Source organism: Mus musculus, chromosome 17 (genome assembly GCF_000001635.26).
Source record: "Mus musculus strain C57BL/6J chromosome 17, GRCm38.p6 C57BL/6J".
Classification (NCBI taxonomy): Eukaryota; Metazoa; Chordata; class Mammalia; order Rodentia; family Muridae; genus Mus; species Mus musculus.
In genome coordinates, this window is record NC_000083.6 from 80,616,047 (window position 1) to 80,635,672 (window position 19,626).

Genomic DNA, 19,626 nt, shown 5'->3' on the forward strand with positions numbered 1-19,626 from the left:
TCCAAAGCTGCTGTCTTATTTTTGTATTTTTCATTTACAATTATTTTCTGAAAATCAAATGTCTGTGATGGTAGTTTATCCTTTGTCTACTCTCAGCGATCAATCAATGGTAAGTTTATAGATTTTTTTCAAGAAAAAAATCTTATGAAAATAAAATGTAAGATTTCCAGCTAGGTGGAAATAACACCAATCTAGATAGAGATTATTTCAAAGTATAAACATTGAAAATGTGTTACTTAAATGAGCACCAAGTTATCATTTTTAAAAAGGCAAAAGTAAAATTATGTTCTTAGGTAATAATGTCAACTCTTCATTTTCTTTGTGGCCGGGAAATAAAAGCCAGCTATAGTAACCGAGACCGCACTGGTGGGAGAGCGTGCACACACTCTCACACGCACACACTCACACACAAGAGCTCAAGGCAAGTAGGCGTGTCTACCTTTGGTGGCAGAGGAGGCGGGACTTTTGCTTTCATGGTTGAACTGAAAACACAGAAAATATAAAGTCAGAACTCTGCATTTGATAAATAAATTATTAAATACAATTATTTTTCAAAGACAAAAAAGAAAAGCCTTCAGAGACAAATAATGTTTTCTGGGTTCATGAGGGTTTTTTTTTTTCTTCTTCAGAGTATTTTGTAAAATGTCCAAATTCTATTGAATTCTACCTATTTACAAGTGGGGAGATGTGCATTTTCTTGGTTTTCAATGCTGTAAGAGATCCAAATGGAAAGATGGCCACAACTCCCTTTTATTTCCATCAGAAGGTAGACGGGGGTCTAGGCAGCCATTGGCTGGGGATGGTAAGAGTATACATACACTGCACACAGCAGAGTCGTGGTCTCTCCTACTACAATGACTGCGTTCTAACAAAGCCAACTGCTCAAGGTGCCTTCCATCACAGCAGGGAAGCAAACTGTGAACCTGAAACTGCTGCTCACCCTGGAGTTCAGTCAGAGCTCAGCTACGTTCACCTCCTCTCTCCATTTTACAGTCCAGAGTCCTCTCATCCCCCAGTTAGATGGTCTCCTCAGACCAGTTAAGCCAATCAAGATAACCTACCACAGGCATACCCAGAGGCCTGTCTGACACTCAATTCTGGATCCGTCATGGTGATAATACTAACCTTTCATTTTTGCTACTAATAGATATGACACATCTTTAATGAAACTCTGTGTGTGTGTGTGTGTGTGTGTGTGCATTTGTGTATTCATATATTCTATGAAGTGACAGGCAGCAGAATCTCAATAAGGCTAAGATTCACTATAATTTAGAATCCGTTTCAGAAACAAAGGGTGACCAAGCACAACGTTTTTCTGAAGCCCACAGAGACAAGGTGACTGGATGCGGATCACGGGAACTCTGCTGTGTGCCTGCCAGCCTGGTGCTGCTGTCTACTGTTGGGCTGCATTGTCTTTCGTTATTAACCAGAACCAATTCACACAGAGCCTTATCCCTTCCAATGAACTTCTGTAAACGTGTTCTCTCTTTAAAAAGTTATATCCAAAGCATTTCTTTTATTTCAAACACATCAGATGAAATCAGTAAGGCACTAATGAGAGCAGTTACTGACACTGACTGACAAGGTTCTACGTGGACCTTTCTCCAGTGGCTCATGCTGGGCCTTACTTAACCCCTAGCTGCTGACCAGGCCTGGGGAGGCTGTAGACTCTGGGACATGATGCTTGGGTGGTGGAGGCTGCTAAACGTAGCCTAACTGGATCTTCTCTCCAGTCCCATCTCTGCTTCCTGGTTAGTACCACATGGGAATTCAAAGCTGCAAGCCCCTACTGATACAGAACAGGCTGCTCCAGCCACCATGCCCTCCCTCACTATGACCAACCATATTCTCTGAAACTATGAGCCGCAGCAGACCTCTTTCCTTACTGGTGTTTAGATCACAGTGATGAGAGAAATAACAGTCTAAACTACAATTACAAATGGTATTTGTTGATGACTTTTCTTTCCCACTACTATATCTTCAATTAGCATTGCAGACTGACTTTTACCGCCTTAAATTAACACATTGATGAGAGAATTCCCTACGTGATGTGGTATATAGAGCTTAGTCCTGAACTAAGTTTCTGTCTAGCCCACTCAGGTTGTTACCCCAATCTGAAGCTGATTATGCCAAGTGGAATGGAAAAGCAACAGCACAGAGAATGTGGTCCAACCTACACAGCACGTTCCTGATGTAAAACTATTACTGAGCTGCTAGAACTACAACCCCAGTCAAACAAGAGCTTACTGCTTAGAGTCGTCATCGTCGCCTTCGTCATCTTCTAAGTGTGCCACATGTCCTCTAGAGAGAGTGGAGCATGGTTAGACGTGGGCCTTGCAGCAGTCGCAGTGATGCAGGAGAGGGCCACTGCACGACAGGACTTTACGCCTGCATCTTTATAGGACAGACTAACAACTAAAACTAACAAACCACACGTGACAGACAAGGGGAAATGGTTTATCTCATCTCTGACATAAAGTACTTCAAGCTTAATTAAAAGTTGTAATTACCGCTGATGTAATTCCTCTTCAACAGACTTCAGAAGACTCCTAAAAAGACAGACAGAAGGAGCGCGATGAGGAAACCGGAGCAGAGTGTGTGGCTTCTGTTACTGCTGTTTACCCATCAGTTTCCTGAATATGGTCACCATACTGACCACTCCTGTGTCACAAAGCTTCTATTTTAATGAGATACCTCCATTTTTGGTTGCTACTGTCTTTGTCAAATAAAAAAGAAACACATTCTAATATGGACTGAGAATGACTAATTCAAACAGGAGACAGCTCAGCATGAAAAGCCACGACAGAATTGACAAGGCAGCTGCAGGGCAGAGCAGGGATTTCTAGGACTCACATCCTACCTGGAATAGTACACCTGGCATTTGAAATTATAGTTCTCTTTCTTAAAGTAAGGAGGCTGACATACTTTGGTAGACTCATGCTCTCAGGCAATCCTGCAGAATGGACTCAGCAGTCGGCTCTCTGCAGAAGCCCGCATGCATGTGCTGTGAACAAATGAGTGCAGGAGCAGCCTGCTTTCCCGGAGGACACTCGCTCACCTCACGGCTGCTCTCTGGTGGTGCATGGGCAAACACATTCACACTTTTGGGAGACTAAGGCTGGGTCAGACCAGCTGTGAGGCTTTCACTCTAAGGAGCTAAGTTTTAAAAGGCTTTTATTTTCAAGAATGTGAGGGACTGGGGTGTTCTTGGACACAGCAATTCAGGAAGCACACTACCTATCCACTGTGCATGTGCTGAAACGCAAAGCCTTCTCCAGGCTGCTGCAATTCCTAGGAGAAATGGACTCTTCTTAAAGCTTGTGAGGTTGTACCTCTAAATCGCTTTTCTTACAGTTATCATACCACGAAATCCCAAAGGCATTGTTAGCTGTCTACTGTAGACAGTGAGTAGAATGCTTAGCTATCAAGTTTATTGAGCAGGCCAGCCTGATGAGTTTTCAAATGACAAGTTATGAATCGGAAATGGTAAATGACACAAAAAACAATTAATCAATTCCAAGTACCAGAGCAAGAAAGAACAACTGACGTGTCATATTTGAATGTCGTGTTGACTGTGATGCTCTCCCAGGGCCGTAAGCCACAGGAGCTTATGGCTGCAGCGGCATGGCAAAGGAAGACAAAGCCGGCTGGCTGCCGAGTCCTGCTGTCACCACACGCCTTGGTATTTCAATGTGAGCAGGCACACTTTAGTTCCTGGTATGCAAGTGGGAATTGCAGCAGTAGGGGAAGTGCCCGCAGTGACAGGTGGCTGTGGAAAGCACTTGAGAGGCCTGGGCACACCAAGCACTGCTCCCCTGCATTCTTAAGGACACCTCCGGGAAGCGCTCGCCCAAATTACAGTGGGAGAAGCCTGTCGCCTACGGGAGGGCCTGCTAGGCCCTACTGTTTGCAGAATACATAACTTTTTCTACTCTCATTTCTCCCATGGTTTTCTAGAAACTATATGCTATATGACATAACAGATTAAATGAAGTAGCAGACATGAAAATCCAGCCATCTTGCAGAAAGTAAAGAAAATATGAAAAAAGAAAACAATGCCACCTCCTTACTATTATTATTTTCTCAGAGGAAAAAGTAGCTCTTTCCATAAGAATACTGCCTGTTATTGCCCCAGCAGTTTGCTAGACTGCACGGGTGTAACTGGAGTGACACAGACATGGGTACTGTGTCAGAGAGAGGAGACATTTGAGCTGGTCCCTTAGAGCAATACTTTTTTTGTTGTTTTGTTTTGTTTTTCGAGACAGGGTTTCTCTGTGTAGCCCTGGCTGTCCTGGAACTCACTGACCAGGCTGGCCTTGAACTCAGAAATCTACCTGCCTCTGCCTCCCGAGTGCTGGGATTAAAGGTATGCACCACCAGTGCTCGGCTAGGGCAAGACTTTTTAAAAAACTGTATAAAACATGTACTTTATTAAAGATGAAGATGTATCACTATTTATAAATAAATAAATAAATAAATAAATATATTTGGAAACCCTTTTGTTTACTTTTCCATCCTAAAATACTATACCAGCAACAAGAAGGCCTTAGCATGGTGATGGTACAAAGGGGCCCAAGATTTGAGAAGTGTGTGGCTTTCCCAAGTTAACACAGTCTCTGGGGGATGGTGGGCTTTTGTATCCTCTCAGAAGATAAGCCAGCAGTGGCAGCAAACGCCTCTGATCATGTCATTAGCCTCTGATCATGTCATTAGCCTGGGCTATATAGTGAACAAGCCTTTCATAAACAAACAAGTAAAAACTACATTTCCTAAGCATGTGACAGCTTTTTTTAGGCATTAATATTTGAAACTAATTAGGAAGAGAGTTTACATATAGTTTTACTTCCTGTTACCAGAACCAACGGGATCCACATGGCATTTGGCTTTGTGTGTGTGTGTGTGTGTGTGTGTGTGTGTGTGATATTTTCTCTGGCCCAAGCTGGCCTCAGACTTGCTGTGTAGCTGAAGATGGCCTTGGATTGTGATCCACCTGCCTCCACTCTCTGAGTGCTGGGGTAACAGCACATTTTTGGGTTTTGTGTGGGTGTGGTACTGGGGATGCACTGTGGCTCTGTGCACAGCAGGGGGAGCCACACCCCATCTCCCACACTCTGCTTCTGCAGTGAGAGTCCTACAGGAAGCCCTGCATCGGCATTGCTTTCTCATGTCTTTCTATGAATGAAGGTATTTTGCTAACAAGTTATAGAGCCTGTAAAGTTGCATAGAGGACACGTGGCCGACTTTTGTGGCTTGACAACTGAGAAGATGAGATGCAGCTCAGTCTGCTGAGTGAGCCATTGCACTCCCACAGCAGAGAGCGCTGGAGAACAAGTGGCTCCAGGCTACACAAGAACAGAGCCACCTTCTCACACCCACTTGCACTTGGCTGGGAAGGGGTTTTTGGTAATAGAACTGAATGACTATATTGAAATGATGGAAAAAATCTCATGAAAATTTCTAAATTGGCACAATGTATGAACACAGATTTCAGTGACAAGGAGGGAAACTGAGGTGGGAAAGTCTGAAGCCACCGTCAAGCACGCAGCACATCTAAATTAGCAAAGGGAGCCATGCGGCAAGCTACTAGGCTCACACAGCGGCCAGGCTGACTCAAAACAACTTGTGTATGCACTTCCCTGACTGTATGTAAAAGCAAGAAGCTCGGTATTTCTCTAAAATTAAACAACAGTTTATCTACTTCCTAGCATAATTGACAATTACTAAGTAGCTACTTACACGTAAAAACAGTAAGTGCCCACTAAGCCCCATGGGTACTAGATAGTTCACAGTGGCTACTCATTTCTGCCTCTGCAGTTGGCTGCCATGGGAGCCGTGGTCTGACTGACTCATGCTTTACTCCTATCCAGGGACAGTTAGTTATCCTTACAACTATGCTCTACACTACAGAGAAAACCAGACGCAGTTTAGCTTCCTTTTAAAAATAACTGCTTTGGTTAAAAAAATAACAGAAGGTCAGAAGAACCAGTCCCAGAGATACCAGAATTCAAAAGAAAAGGTGTTAGTTGGGTTTTGTTATGGAAAGCAAAGGCCATGCAACAAATCTAATCCAAAGGTTCCTGTGGGATACGAACTAGGCAGAAACCCATTAATGGAATCTGCCAACCTTCACCTATAGAGAAAGCAGGAAATCCTGAGTTTTAGTCCAGTGCTGCCTCGCTGAAGAATAAAGGAGACTTATTATACAGTAAGAGAAGTGCTGCATCTGTGCTCATATCACATGTATGTGCACATATCACATGTATGTGCTCATATCACATGTATGTGCACATATCACATGTATGTGCACAACGACACAGGAAACAGCCAGAGCTAAGACTTTGGCCAACCTACCTTGCCAATGACTCGTTATATAGAATACAGTTCCTTAAGCAGGGATCCAATTCATCAAAAAATGAAGGGTGGGCAAATTATTAACATTTACCTGGCTAAAGTAGCTATACATACTAAGAAAAGGTCTAACATTAGGAAAAAATCAGACAACTGGAGCTGGGAAATATAGAAAAGCATTTGTGACTATATTACTTTTCAAGCACATTAATTTTAAATGAAAGGGTGAGCGACATATAGTCAAAATATTCAGCGTCTTCAGGTACATGAAAATTTGGTTGCAACGGAGTCCTTAAAAGCCAACGGTATCATTAGAAAAACATCACTCAATTTTTAACATCACTATGACACAGTGACACATAATTTATTCTTTGTTGTCTACCAAAATCAGAATAATTAATTAGTGACAATTATCTATTGCTCAGGTAAAACTACATCTTCCACCAGGGGGTTTTAGACTTATCTTCCAGGTTAAGAAAGACAGAGTCTAGTGGATGGTGCATATCTTTTAACTTCAGCATTCGAGAGGCAGAGGCAGAGGCAGAGGCAGAGGCAGAGGCAGAGGCAGAGGCAGAGGCAGGAGGAGCTCTGTAAGTCTGAGGCCAGTCAGGGCTACATAATGAGACCTTACCTCAAAATATATACACGAATAAACAAACAATGCAAAAGATTAAAGAAGAAAGGTAGGCTAATAAATAATGACAAATTCCTAATCTTTTATATCTAACAAACTTAAACAAAATTAGCATACTTCTTTAGCTTTTCATTAAAAGCCCTTTATACTAGAAAGTGTAGTTAGGTTAAAAAAAATGAAGTGTTCAGATTATAGAAGAGAAAGACATGGTTTACATTAAACTAAGGTGTCTGTCAGTAATCATTGTTTCTTAATTTGAAGTATGGCAATAGATGTCTCAGCTCTCTAGTGTAATCAATAGATTGAAATTTTGAGTTCTAATTTTGTGTGTATATATATATATATATATCCCCAGAATACTTTGGTAATTCAAATACTCCCTTACAGATTGGCTTATAGAATGAAAATTCATCTATGGAATCAGGAATTAAGGATGGGCAGTTCTGGATTCTTAACCCTGGCATATGACGAACTCACACAAGTCTGTAAACTAACTATATCATGCTCTCACCATCATGGTGTCTTAATCTACTTTTCTCATGAAATAGCTTTCATGAATGCATGTCTACTTTTATTTATTTTACTAGCATTTTATTTTATTTTACTAGTGTTCTTTAAAAGACCAGCACAGCTAAAGTTAAAACATGGATTTCTAAGCAGGTGAATGATTTTAAAAAATTTTAGCTGCTCTTAGTGGCCAGCTTATCTGAGAGATGCATCAAGCAAGTTTTGCAGAGGGTAAGCAGGTCCACTCTAGAAAGAAATCAGCCGCTGAGATACAGATTCATCACAGCTGGGGTGACTGCAACAAGAACGAGCTGCAGGTTAGGCCAATATGGACTGTTGGGCTGTTTAGGCTGATCTTCCCAGATGACAACTACTGACCAGGGGAAGACTATGGGAAGGTCAAGGGCACGCTGCACGACATATACTGGCTCAATAAAATTTACTACCTTAAATATTAAATATAAAATATAATATTGAAGACAATTACTTAGAATTTAAGTTTCAAAAGAACTTTACTTACTTGTTGCCACCTAAGAAGCAATGGCTTTGGTGTCCTTGTCCGTACTCTAGTTGCAGATCCTAGCGGCAGGAAGCAGAAGACTTAGCACAGCAGGCCGCAATCACTATACGCTAATATACATTATCTTTTTAAAAAGAAAATCCCCAAGCCCCAAATAAATCTGTATTGCTCTATACTCTTAAAAGGAAGACAAGGTGGCATTTCCAACAATATAAGATATGATATCTTGATTATTTGAATATTTTTCTGGGAATTTTTCCAAAAGACATCTAAAAGTTTTATTTATGGCTGTTGCTATCTATTGTAATTAGTATTTGTAAAAATTAGCTTGTAGAAAGAAAAAGGCTCAAATAAAGCATTGTCAAGCTACAATGAAGCAAAACAAACAAACAAACAAACAAACAGAATAATCAACAAAACCCATCTTGGCTTGACTTGTGTGTGGCATCTAGAATGGCCGTGTGTATATATACACATTCACATATTTCTATTGCTTCTTCATGCAAGTGATTAATTAATGTTTTAAAGACATAAAGCTGGGCACTACTGCAGAAGTGAGGTATGCAGTGAACTAGTACAAGCCCAGACACTGCACTAAAGGAGGTTTTAGGAAGACCTTTAAGGTTAAAACAGTGAAGTTTAAATGAATATTGAGAATTCCTTGCCTACAAAAACATTTTGACTGAATAGTGCACACTGGAGAGAGCTAAGAATTAAAATTCAGAAGAATGAGCAATATACAGGCTCTACTCAAACACCTTCTTGAGGAAAATGTACTATCCACCAACCATGTAAGAACCAAGCTGCCTTTCCCCTCTTTTAAAGAAGCCGCTGTACTCCAATGACCACTAAAAGGATCTTCTATGAAAACGCAGCAGGCAGGGCTCACAGAGGAAGAACCTTGGAAGAACCTCCCAGAGTCAGAGACAGCTCTTATGTTGCCACAGTTACCCAGATCTTCTGTAGCATGCACTCTGAATTTTAATCTGCCTACAAGTCTCTTAAAACAGCCAGGCCATGAACTCCTTAGACACAAAAAAGGCAAATCTGTAACCCAGCACCTGACACACAGACTGTGCTCTGAGTGACAATCACAGATGTCACCTGTGTCACTTCCTGGAAACAGAGAAATACTTTCCCAGTGTACAGATATGCAGGACCACAGACATCTCAAGTCTGGAATCTGTTAAGTCTAGTATTACACAATTCCACACAACACACTGTACTTTGAAACTTCAAGGCCTTTCCAAAAACATATCAGTGAAAATGAAAAGACTGATGTGTACAAGGCTCAAACTTTGTCCCTTTCAATGTTTAGGCTCAGACGTGCATACAGTAACTGTTCTTACTAGTGACAGCAAGGATAACACATCATAAGTGGAAAAGATTAGTTGATCGTCATAGTGGTATCAAATGGAATTCTAGAGGAAAAGGACTGTCCCCTTTAAGTTGTGACATATTCTAATAGGACCACAGTACCACGTGACAAGCTTGCAAAAATTGCATCACTTTGACTTTTAGTGGTCACGACTTTAAACTTTATGCACTAGAATTCAGCCAATAGTGTACTCTTCTCTATGGGCACTTCTAGGTTTAAACTTGTCTTCAGGGACAGATAACCAAGCAGAGAGGTGGTGGCTTCAGTCAGTACAATCTAATAAACTTTTACTAAACAACAGCTTCACAAGTATGCATGTGTGCAGAGGGATATGGCTTCTGTTGATGTACAGGAATGGCCACTTAGCTGAGAGATGACAATCGAGAGCAGGTGACAGTAATAACCAGAAAATGAAAATCTATCAAGCCCAGGAATTAAAATAACTAAAGGGATAATGTAATAAAAAAACCAAGCATAGACGTATGTGCACTCAGGCCAATGCAGTATGTAAATTGTGGAGTATGTAATCACCAAGTCTGATGAGCAGTCCAGCAAGCAAAGCTAAAACACAAAGGCTACCATGGTGGCAAGGGAGGAGAAATAATGCTTAAAGGTTGTCTTCTGACCTCCACCCTCAACACGGTATTCCCCTCCCCCCACATCATGCACTACAAAGTTTAAGATAGTATTTAGAAGCCATTCTACATTAGAAAAATGCTACCAAGATTATGTTCAGAAAGCACTCAACATAACCAAGATGACGGCATCCTCTGGCTCTTAGACAAATTAATCAGAATGCACTTGAACATGCAAACATCAAAAAATTTAGCAGCATTAAACAATTAATAAATGATAATGTTTAATTATACCACAATGCTAAAGCAGGAACAATGTACTGAAAACATACAGTAAGCTCAGAAAGGTTCAACTTGGGACTCAAAGAACAATCCAAGAAAGCCACCCAAGGGTATAAGCAACTTTATGGTGAAACGTTCTGATCTCACAGGGTTCTTTCACTGAGGGGCAGGGGAGAGTATTCTAAATCTAGGGTGACAATTCTAAGAAAATGGTAAGATCTAAGAAAGAACAAAGAGCTCACTGTGAAACACTGGAAAGGAAGGACATTACATACTCAACAAGTATGTAGTTTCTTTATGTTTTGTCACTTTGGAAGACTGCAGTCTATCTATACCAGATGAGAAAACAGCAGGAAGTCACAGGTCTGAGACCACTGGACACTGAGACAGACAGACAGACAGACGAGAAAAAGAGCAGGAGGGAATATTTTTTTCTTCATAATGAAAATGAGAAAATTATGGCAGGAGTAAAAATGGTTAATATAAATCCTTTTTAATATGGATGACTATGTGTGGAGATAAACTGGGACCAAATCAGAGAGAATGCAAAGCGAATCCCTTTGGAGTCAGAAGTGGCTGAGTTAGATGTGGTTTGATGAGTGATGCCGCTGACTGGCTAAGGCTGAGGGCACAGATCTGAAGAACATGACCTTCATGTTGATCCTTAGAGAGACTCCCTCAAGGTGAGTGCATTATTCTTCTTTCTGTCCTCTCCTGACAATTAACATGGGGCTTTAGCTGGACGCAGTGGAACACACCTACAATCTTAACACATGGGAGACTGAGGCAGGTGCCAAGATGATGGTGACATCAGAAGGTGATGTAATCACTGGGCCTCTGTTAGATACATATTCTACATTGCTGATGAAAATACCATACTTAGTGTTTAAAATAACACATGACATGTAAAACTGTCAACTTAAATGGTAGGTTTTTTTTGTTATCACTAGGAACGGGTTCTTACAGCTGACTCTATACTGCAGAATCTAACAGTGTCTCATCTGTCCTTCTTCCACAGCTGGAGGTTACAGGCCCCAGTGCCCTTCTCTGTCATGCGTCTTCCCCTGCATCATAGGATGCTCCTGACTCCAAGACAAGGATGGAGCAGGGGCCTCAGCACATCTAGGGAAAGGAGGCAGGATGCGGGTAGCTCAGTCAGGTTTGGGACTGGTTCCACATGGTCAAGTATGTTTTATTCTAATGTCTGATATTTCTGCTCTTACTGTCACCCATTCTGCATGAGGGTATTAGTAAATAGTAGGGCTGGCTTCAACTTCTGAGTCTGTGGCCTGTTTCCTTTGTGACAGTCACCGAATGTCATTCTAATCTGCATATCTAATTCTGAAGAAATATTGATCAGAAATCCCTCTTTGCCGTGGATTCCTCTCACCTGGCCCTTCGCTCCTCTTGCTTTAAGAAGCCTTTGTTGACCCGTGCTTCCTGCGTTGGAGTCACACTGTTCACCCACTTGGCTTTTTCACGGCCTCCTCCCGACCTCTAACGCTGCCTCTGTATGACAGCCAGGTTTTACATTCTTCACTACAGGCTCTGATTCTGAGGTTCGGGACGCCCTAGGATTCACTATGTAGTTCAGGCTGAGGAACTCGCCGCCACCTTTCTGTCTTAGCCTCCCAAGTACTGAAATTATAGACATGAGCCACCAGACCCAGCTGCACTGCCCCTACCCCCAGACACTAACTGTAGGCAACACATGGAACTTCACAACGCCATCATTTCCTCTTTGAGGAGTCAGCTCCAACTCTTTTAGTTATCTCTCATTTCTAGCAGAAGTGTTCACAGGGTCTTAATTTCAGATGTTTTTCAACTACCTCTTATAAGTGTGGTCTGTGACACTGACTCCCATGACACACAGGCACAGCTATCTCTTTCCTTCCTTGAGAGTCCACAATGGATCTTGTATGACACTGATACCAGCCAATTAGGCCACATTGGTCCAAGACAAGCTTCCTGACCTCCATGACACCCACTGTGTCTGCTCCACTGGTCAGCAGTTGACAGTTGGCCATATTTTGGTAAGAGAGCTTATGGTTTTTGCACAACTAATAATTTATATCTAAGTATTGCTTTATCTAATGAGATAGAACTTCTCTCAGCAAAAGAATGATGTCTAAATCTTTTGTTTTATAAATAAGATGTGGATTTCAGTGCTTATATAAATATTTAGACTAACCAGAACTTAAAGAGATATCCTATCAAGATGGAGAGGAAGAGAAAGAAAATCCCATTGGAGAGGCAAAACAGCAGACTCTGGGAGTAAATGTTGGGGTAACGGGGTTCCGGCCAGTCATGTGACTGGAAAGATGGAAAGAACTACTTAGTATTTTAGGGAGCACTAGCTATCTCATGTTTACTAGGTGAAGATTTCCTATGAAATGGAAAGATAGTCTTACTATGTATAACTTTAGGGATGACAGCATCCCTGAGAGAAAAGTAGACAGTGTATAATGCTAACAAATTCAAATTTTCATCTTACTCTACCGTTAACTTAGGGATAAATTACTTATTCAAATTACATATGATGCATGCAATATATATAATATATACAAAATATATTAATATAAAACATATAACATATAATGCTATTATATATAAAACATCAAGATATATATGAATGCATATATATATATATACATATATATATATGGTTTATCATTCATTGAAACAAGATATATCACTAAAATTGGACATATTTTATAGGGAAATAGTGTTTCTAAAAGAAAAAAAACCTTTATATTTGGTAAGAAATTTAAATACTAATTTTTTTTCATAAAAGAAAAAATTGTTTACTGCTGCAATTTTACATTTGAGTAGATCTGACTTGTAATGGGAAAAGGTTTCTATATCTTTTAGTATATGGAAGCTTGCTAATTGACAAGCTTTAGTTTATAAAACAATAGAACTAGTCACAATGTCTGAGCTAAAGAGAGTTAAGACTACAACAGTGCTGACAAGAAAATCAGAAGATGAGAAATACCAGATTAGATCTTGCAGTGTAGTATATTTCTTCTGAACTGTCGAAAAAACCATCACTGTCGGGCTGTTTAGCAGAGACCAAGAAACCCAGGTTATTGACAATTAGACAGCCACAATGCACAAGGAAAACTTTCACAAGGGAGCTGGGTCCTGCTAACATCATTTTATTACGGCAAATGCAAATCAAATGATAGCAGGTGGCTTGCACACAAGCAACATCTCACCAACTGCTAGAGAGCACAGTCACTAAGTTAGGACAGACCCACTCTACACACTGCCTTAACAACACACAGTTAGCATTCACAAACATCACGACGACTTGTAGTTCCTAATCTTCCGCATCCTTCTACAGGAATGGCAGGCTTTAATGTAAAACTATGATCATTTTAAGATTTTAACATTCCCTTCCTTCAGGCTAGTACAATGAAATCAGAAGACAAGCTGATATCTTCCTTTGTGCCAGTCAAGTGGTGAAAATATGCATTTAAACTTCATAAGAAAACTCCCACAGTATGTATTAACCATTATTTTCTTCTAATTTATCAAATGGGAAAGGAAAACCCATCATACTAATAATTTGTGACCTTGGCAAAGCAATTTTATTAAAATCATTTTAAAATCTCATCTTTATTCTTCCATAAAATATTAATTAATGTCTCAAATATTTGCAGAGCACTCTGTCTCCAAGACTGGACCAGAGCACTGCAGTTAAACAGCAGCACACAGGAACCCCATTGGAGCCTCACGAGCCTTTGCACACTGCCAAGTGTTCTATTACTTCCATGCCTGCTCTGCCTGAGTGTTAGTGCTCTACATGCTGGGATTTTTAGAGGCCATGGCACTTTCCCTAGTGGATACAAAAGAAGCGCCTCAAAACCAAACACAAATTCAAACAAAGGTAAAAAGCCAGCATTTAAAACAGTCAATCAGAGTGATAAAACTTATCTCTTCAAGTCATTTTAAAAATACTCATTTTCAGCAACACAGATTTATTTATTCAGTATTTAGAGTTACCATTTTTTCTTCCAAATATGAAAATATTCAGTCCTAGCTAGTCCGTACCAATGTATGACAAAGGCAAATTTAAGATCTATGTTCAGAGGCTAACGTTCCAAGACCATGGCACTTACAAGTTCGTGATGTGGCTCTGTCTCCTTCCTTAAGGGCGGATCAAATTTTACCTGGCCAACTGAGAAGAAAAAGAGGTTATATCAGGACATGGGATATTTCCTTCCTTGTATTTTTGAGACAGGGTCTTACTATTTTAGCGTAGGCTAGCCTTGAACACAGGAACTTCCTGTAAATATTAATTGGTGTGATATTTTAATCTATGCATGCAGTAGTGGGGGTTGAACCAGGGCCTTGATCATCACGGGCAATTATTCTGTACCGAGTTGTATCCTTTGCTTATTAGTTATTTTCTACTGTAAAAAGAAAAAAAAAAACCAAGCAAAATGGCAAGTTAAAATCAGAACATAACTTGCTCATGTGCTGTAGTCCAGCATAAGAGATTTTTGAACTTGGTATCTGGCCAGGTAGACATCAGCTGGTGCCAATAGGTGTGTGAATCACATGCGAGATGGCCCCAGTAATTCCCATGTAATTCTCTTATACCAGATCAGAGTTTGTGGAGATGACAAAGCAAACATGGCAGACCTAATGGCTGACCTTCATGGTAAGGTTCTGTCTTTCTGTTGGATCATCTAGTTTGGAGGAAACTCCTTTGTGAGCTGCCCTAAGGCGAGGGCCTTTAGCTAGCAGTAATATAAGTGAGTGTGGACGAAACCATCTAGCCTACTAGCCAAGCCTTCCATGGCCATAGTTGCCGGGAACATCCTGACAGCTCTGTCACCAGAGGCCCTTAGTCTGAAACACTCTGCCACACTGTGGTGGTTTGAAGAAAACTAACTCCCAATACTTAGTCACCAGGAGTGAAACTATTTGAGTTACAAGGTGTGGCTTAGATGTTAGAGTGGGTGTGTCCTTGTTGGAGCCCCAGCAAACAGCAAAGCTTGGAAGCTTCAGCCACATGGTTCTAGCTTTAGAGTCAGGGAGACAAGAAAGGGGTTGTGGAATCTCTAGCTGTGGCTAAGGAAAGCCCTTGAGACCAAGTGTGTATGGGGGCGTCCATGCATGCATGCCTAGAGAGGACTTTTCTGAAGCTGTGAAGATGAACTCTGGATTGTGTTTGAGATGCCAGAATTTTGGGATATCTGACAAGGAAAGCTGAAGCCAGCCCGGGCATGGAACCAGCTCGAGAGAGAGAAGTCAGTCAATAAGCTGAAAGACGTTGGAGATCTGAAGGGTGGTTGGACATGAAACATGAGATGCATGTTTGTCCTTTTGGGCTTCAGTCTTGCTCTGGCCCAGTATTCCCTCACTATGATCCCTTTTCTCCTTTTGATATGGTAAGGTGTAGTCTGTGCATTTTATGTTGGAAGTGTGTAATCTGCTTCCCTTGAGTCTCAGAAGATACTTTGGAATGTGGTGGTTTGAATAAGAATGGTCCCCATAGGCTCATATATTTGAATTCTTAGTCACAGGTAAGTGGAAAGGTTTGAAAAAATTAGGATTAGGCATGTGGCCTTGATGGAGTAGGTGTGTCACTGGGAGGGGCTTTCAGGTTTCCAAAGTCCATGCAAGGCTCAGGTTCTCGTGGCCTGTGGATCAGGATGTAGACCTCAGTTACTGCTCCCCACCACGATCATAAGGAACTGACCCTCTGTAAATGTGGGATTTGAATACAAATGGCTCCCATAGGCTCATATATTTGAATGCTTACTCATCAGGGAATGGAACTATTTGAGAGGGATTAGGAGGTGTAGCCTTGTGGGAGGAAGTGTGTCACTGGGGATGGGCTCTGAAAGCCCACACCAGGCCCACTCTCACTCTGCCTACGGAACAGGATGTCATCTCAGTTACTGCTCCAGCACCACACATACTGCCAATGCTTCCTGCCCTGAGGATAACGGCTGATCCTCTGAAACTGTAAGCAAGCCCCCAATGAAATGCTGTCTTTTATAAAAGTTGCCTTGGTCATGATGTCTCCTCACAGCAACAGAACAGCAACTGAGACAGTAAGCAGGCCCCAGGTCCAGGCTTTCTTTTCTAAGATTTACCATGGTCCTGGTGTCCTTCTCAGCAATAGAAGACCAGTAACTACGAGAAATGCTGATCTAGACTTCTGACCTTCACGGCCTCTGTGAGACAATGAATGTTTTACAGTACAGAACCTTTAGTCTCTGATGTTCTACTGCACACAGTGGTTTACCACCATTACGTTAGAGCTCTCTGCTTTTATAGTCAGGGTGAAGTGTCAAAGACCACGGAGATGAAATGAGTCACAAGTGTAAAGATTTCTGAGGTGACTAAGGCAGAAGACTCAATCCCATCATGGGTTATATAGAGGGCTCAAGGCCAACCTAGGCTAACAGCAAGGCCCTGTCTGAGAAAAACAAAAGGAAAAAAGATACCACAGCTAACTATTAAGAAAGTTGGCCCAAACCAGGTATCATTGTCAACTAAAGTGAGGGAAAGAACTGGTCTATAACATAATTACTAAAAAATTTGATTTTAACTTTACATATAAAGTGTAAATAATAGGGCAGGAAAGATGGCTTAGTCATTAAGAGCAGAGTTTCCTCTTCCAGTGGACCTGGGTTTGGTTCCTAGCTCCCACAGGGTGGCTTATGACCATCTGTTAATGACAGTTCCAGGGGGATCGGATGCCCTCTTCTGGCCTCCATGGGCACTGTTGCAGGATTTTCCCTGTCCTATTACATTAGTGCAGAGGAGGTCTGTGATTGGACAGGGGTAATGGAGGCGGGGCTAAGAGTTGCAGAGAGACAGAGTGCTCAGAGGGGAGCAGGAAGGAAGATGGCTGCGGATGTTAACCCATGTTAACTCGCGTGGCAATTACCAGCCACAAGTAGATATGATTTCACAAGGTTAGAAATATTGGGATAAAGCTTTTATCATATTCAATTGGCTCTGAAATTATTGTATTGGCACCTTGTAAATTGTGATTTTGTTGATACATAAATCTGATTGGTTAACTAAAAGCTTAAAGAGTTTAATTCTACCGGGTAATTAGGTGTTGAGATGGATGTCCATGGGGTGTGGTGGTAGTGAGAGGAACTGGGGGGGGGGGTGGGGAGCACCAGAGAGATGTCCTGGCAGGAGCCCTGAGACCCCATGGGGCAGAGAGTTGTAGGGTGAGAGACACAAGTGAGATCGCCTGGCGGGAGCCCTGTGGCCTGTCAGGGGCTAGTTGAGGAACACGCTGGTTCCTTTCCCCCCCACTGCAGGGCACTGCATGCACATGGCTCACGTACATTCAGGTCAACACCCAGATATAGAAAACAAAAAATACATCTTTTCAACTTTTCTAGTAACAACTAAACCAAGAGACTTGAATCTTTGACAATAGAAGGCATGGGTTTTAAAGTGCAGAGAAACAGTTCTCTGCATCCTGGCTCTGTGTGAAGAGTGTATCTGAGTACTAACTAGTGTGCACTGGCTCTGTGTGAAGAGTGTATCTGAGTACTAACTAGTGTGCACTGGCTCTGTGTGAAGAGTGTATCTGAGTACTAACTAGTGTGCACTGGCTCTGTGTGAAGAGCGTATCTGAGTACTAACTAGTGTGCACTGGCTCTGTGTGAAGAGCGTATCTGAGTACTAACTAGTGTGCACTGGCTCTGTGTGAAGAGCGTATCTGAGTACTAACTAGTGTGCACTGGCTCTGTGTGAAGAGTGTATCAGTACTAACTAGTGTGCACTGGCTCTGTGTGAAGAGCGTATCTGAGTACTAACTAGTGTGCACTGGCTCTGTGTGAAGAGCGTATCTGAGTACTAACTAGTGTGCACTGGCTCTGTGTGAAGAGTGTATCTGAGTACTAACTAGTGTGCACTGGCTCTGTGTGAAGAGTGTATCTGAGTACTAACTAGTGTGCACTGGCTCTGTGTGAAGAGTGTATCTGAGTACTAACTAGTGTGCACTGGCTCTGTGTGAAGAGTGTATCAGTACTAACTAGTGTGCACTGGCTCTGTGTGAAGAGTGTATCTGAGTACTAACTAGTGTGCACTGGCTCTGTGTGAAGAGTGTATCTGAGTACTAACTAGTGTGCACTGGCTCTGTGTGAAGAGTGTATCTGAGTACTAACTAGTGTGCACTGGCTCTGTGTGAAGAGTGTATCTGAGTACTAACTAGTGTGCACTGGCTCTGTGTGAAGAGTGTATCTGAGTACTAACTAGTGTGCACTGGCAGTTGTTAATGGAGCAGATGGCAAAAGATTCTCTGGAGGAGTAGACTGCTCAAGAATGGACCCTCTATTACGGCTCATGCACAATCTTACATCAAAGATTGCAAATGACTCTCAGCAAGGTATTAAAAATACCCAGCAGCCCTCTCTGGCCCTGTACTCGATGGAGTGGAATATATTCCCAGGAGAGCAGAGTCTCCACAGAGATTCATTCTTCACACCCAACGCTGACAGTGCTCTTCTGCTATGATGCTGAGACATGCCTCTGCCGGTCTCTTCCAGCTCCTGTTTAAATGACTGATGACCATCCCGTATACAACACTGCCTGCACTTTTTAATGCCAAGTCTCTGCTTATACCCGTCTATCAGGCGCATCTGTTTTTCTCTACCACTTCCTTGTACTTACACAAGCCATTCTCTGTAAGTTTCCGTCTTTTTTTTTTTTTTTTAGATTTATTTTTAATATAAGTACACTGTGGCTGTCTTCAGACACACCAGAAGAGGGCATCAGATCTCATTACAGATGGCTGTGAGCCACCATGTGGTTGCTGGGATTTGAACTCAGGACCTTTGGAAGAGCAGTCAGTGCTCTTAACCGCTGAGCCATCTCACTAGCCCCAATTTCCATCTTATTATCCAGGGGAAACATTCTTAGTTTCTCCAAGACAGCTAACCCTCCCCAAAGCCACTAACAAATCAATGCCAATCCTATAATGTGAGGCTATGAAGAGTCTGGAAAGGTGATAGAAGACATTTAGCTCAAGGCAGCGGGGGCTTCCTAAAACCAAAGGCAACATACAGCCTTTCTACACTGTTGTCTGAACACCGTTTAGTTAAGAACTGGTCATACGAAGAAAAACCAGGCAGCTGGAAACATAACATAGGAAGGAGAAATTACCCTAATCATTGTTCCAATGCCTCTCGGTATAGGTAACATCATGGAACACTTCTGTATGGCAAACTTCATACATAATCATAAAACACCCTACACAATTTTATTTTGTCAACTTGAACAAGCTAGAGTCATCTGGTGGGAGGGAACCTTAATTAAGAAAATGCCCCACCAGACTGGCTTGTGGGCAAGCATGTGGAGATTTTCTGGATTGATGATTGATGAGGGGGCCTAC

At 41.8% G+C, this 19,626-nt stretch overlaps 1 protein-coding gene across 9 annotated transcripts in view; it reads right to left on the reverse strand.

Annotated features, from left to right (window-relative positions):
• Positions 1–19,626, reverse strand: part of Map4k3 (mitogen-activated protein kinase kinase kinase kinase 3) — a 148,294-nt gene that overhangs the window by 35,534 nt on the left and 93,134 nt on the right. For 3 of the 9 annotated variants that reach the window (XM_006524192.3, XM_006524199.3, XM_030249745.1), the window contains 7 exons: positions 14,369–14,427; positions 13,240–13,302; positions 8,010–8,068; positions 6,352–6,384; positions 2,511–2,549; positions 2,248–2,301; positions 440–482 (listed from right to left, as the gene is read on the reverse strand). In XM_006524192.3, coding sequence (XP_006524255.1) covers positions 440–482; positions 2,248–2,301; positions 2,511–2,549; positions 6,352–6,384; positions 8,010–8,068; positions 13,240–13,302; positions 14,369–14,427 — 350 coding nt within the window. The remainder of the gene's footprint in view (positions 1–439; positions 483–2,247; positions 2,302–2,510; positions 2,550–6,351; positions 6,385–8,009; positions 8,069–13,239; positions 13,303–14,368; positions 14,428–19,626) is intronic. The other 6 variants (NM_001360278.1, NM_001290345.1, XM_006524194.3 and 3 more) reach the window with 6 other exon arrangements.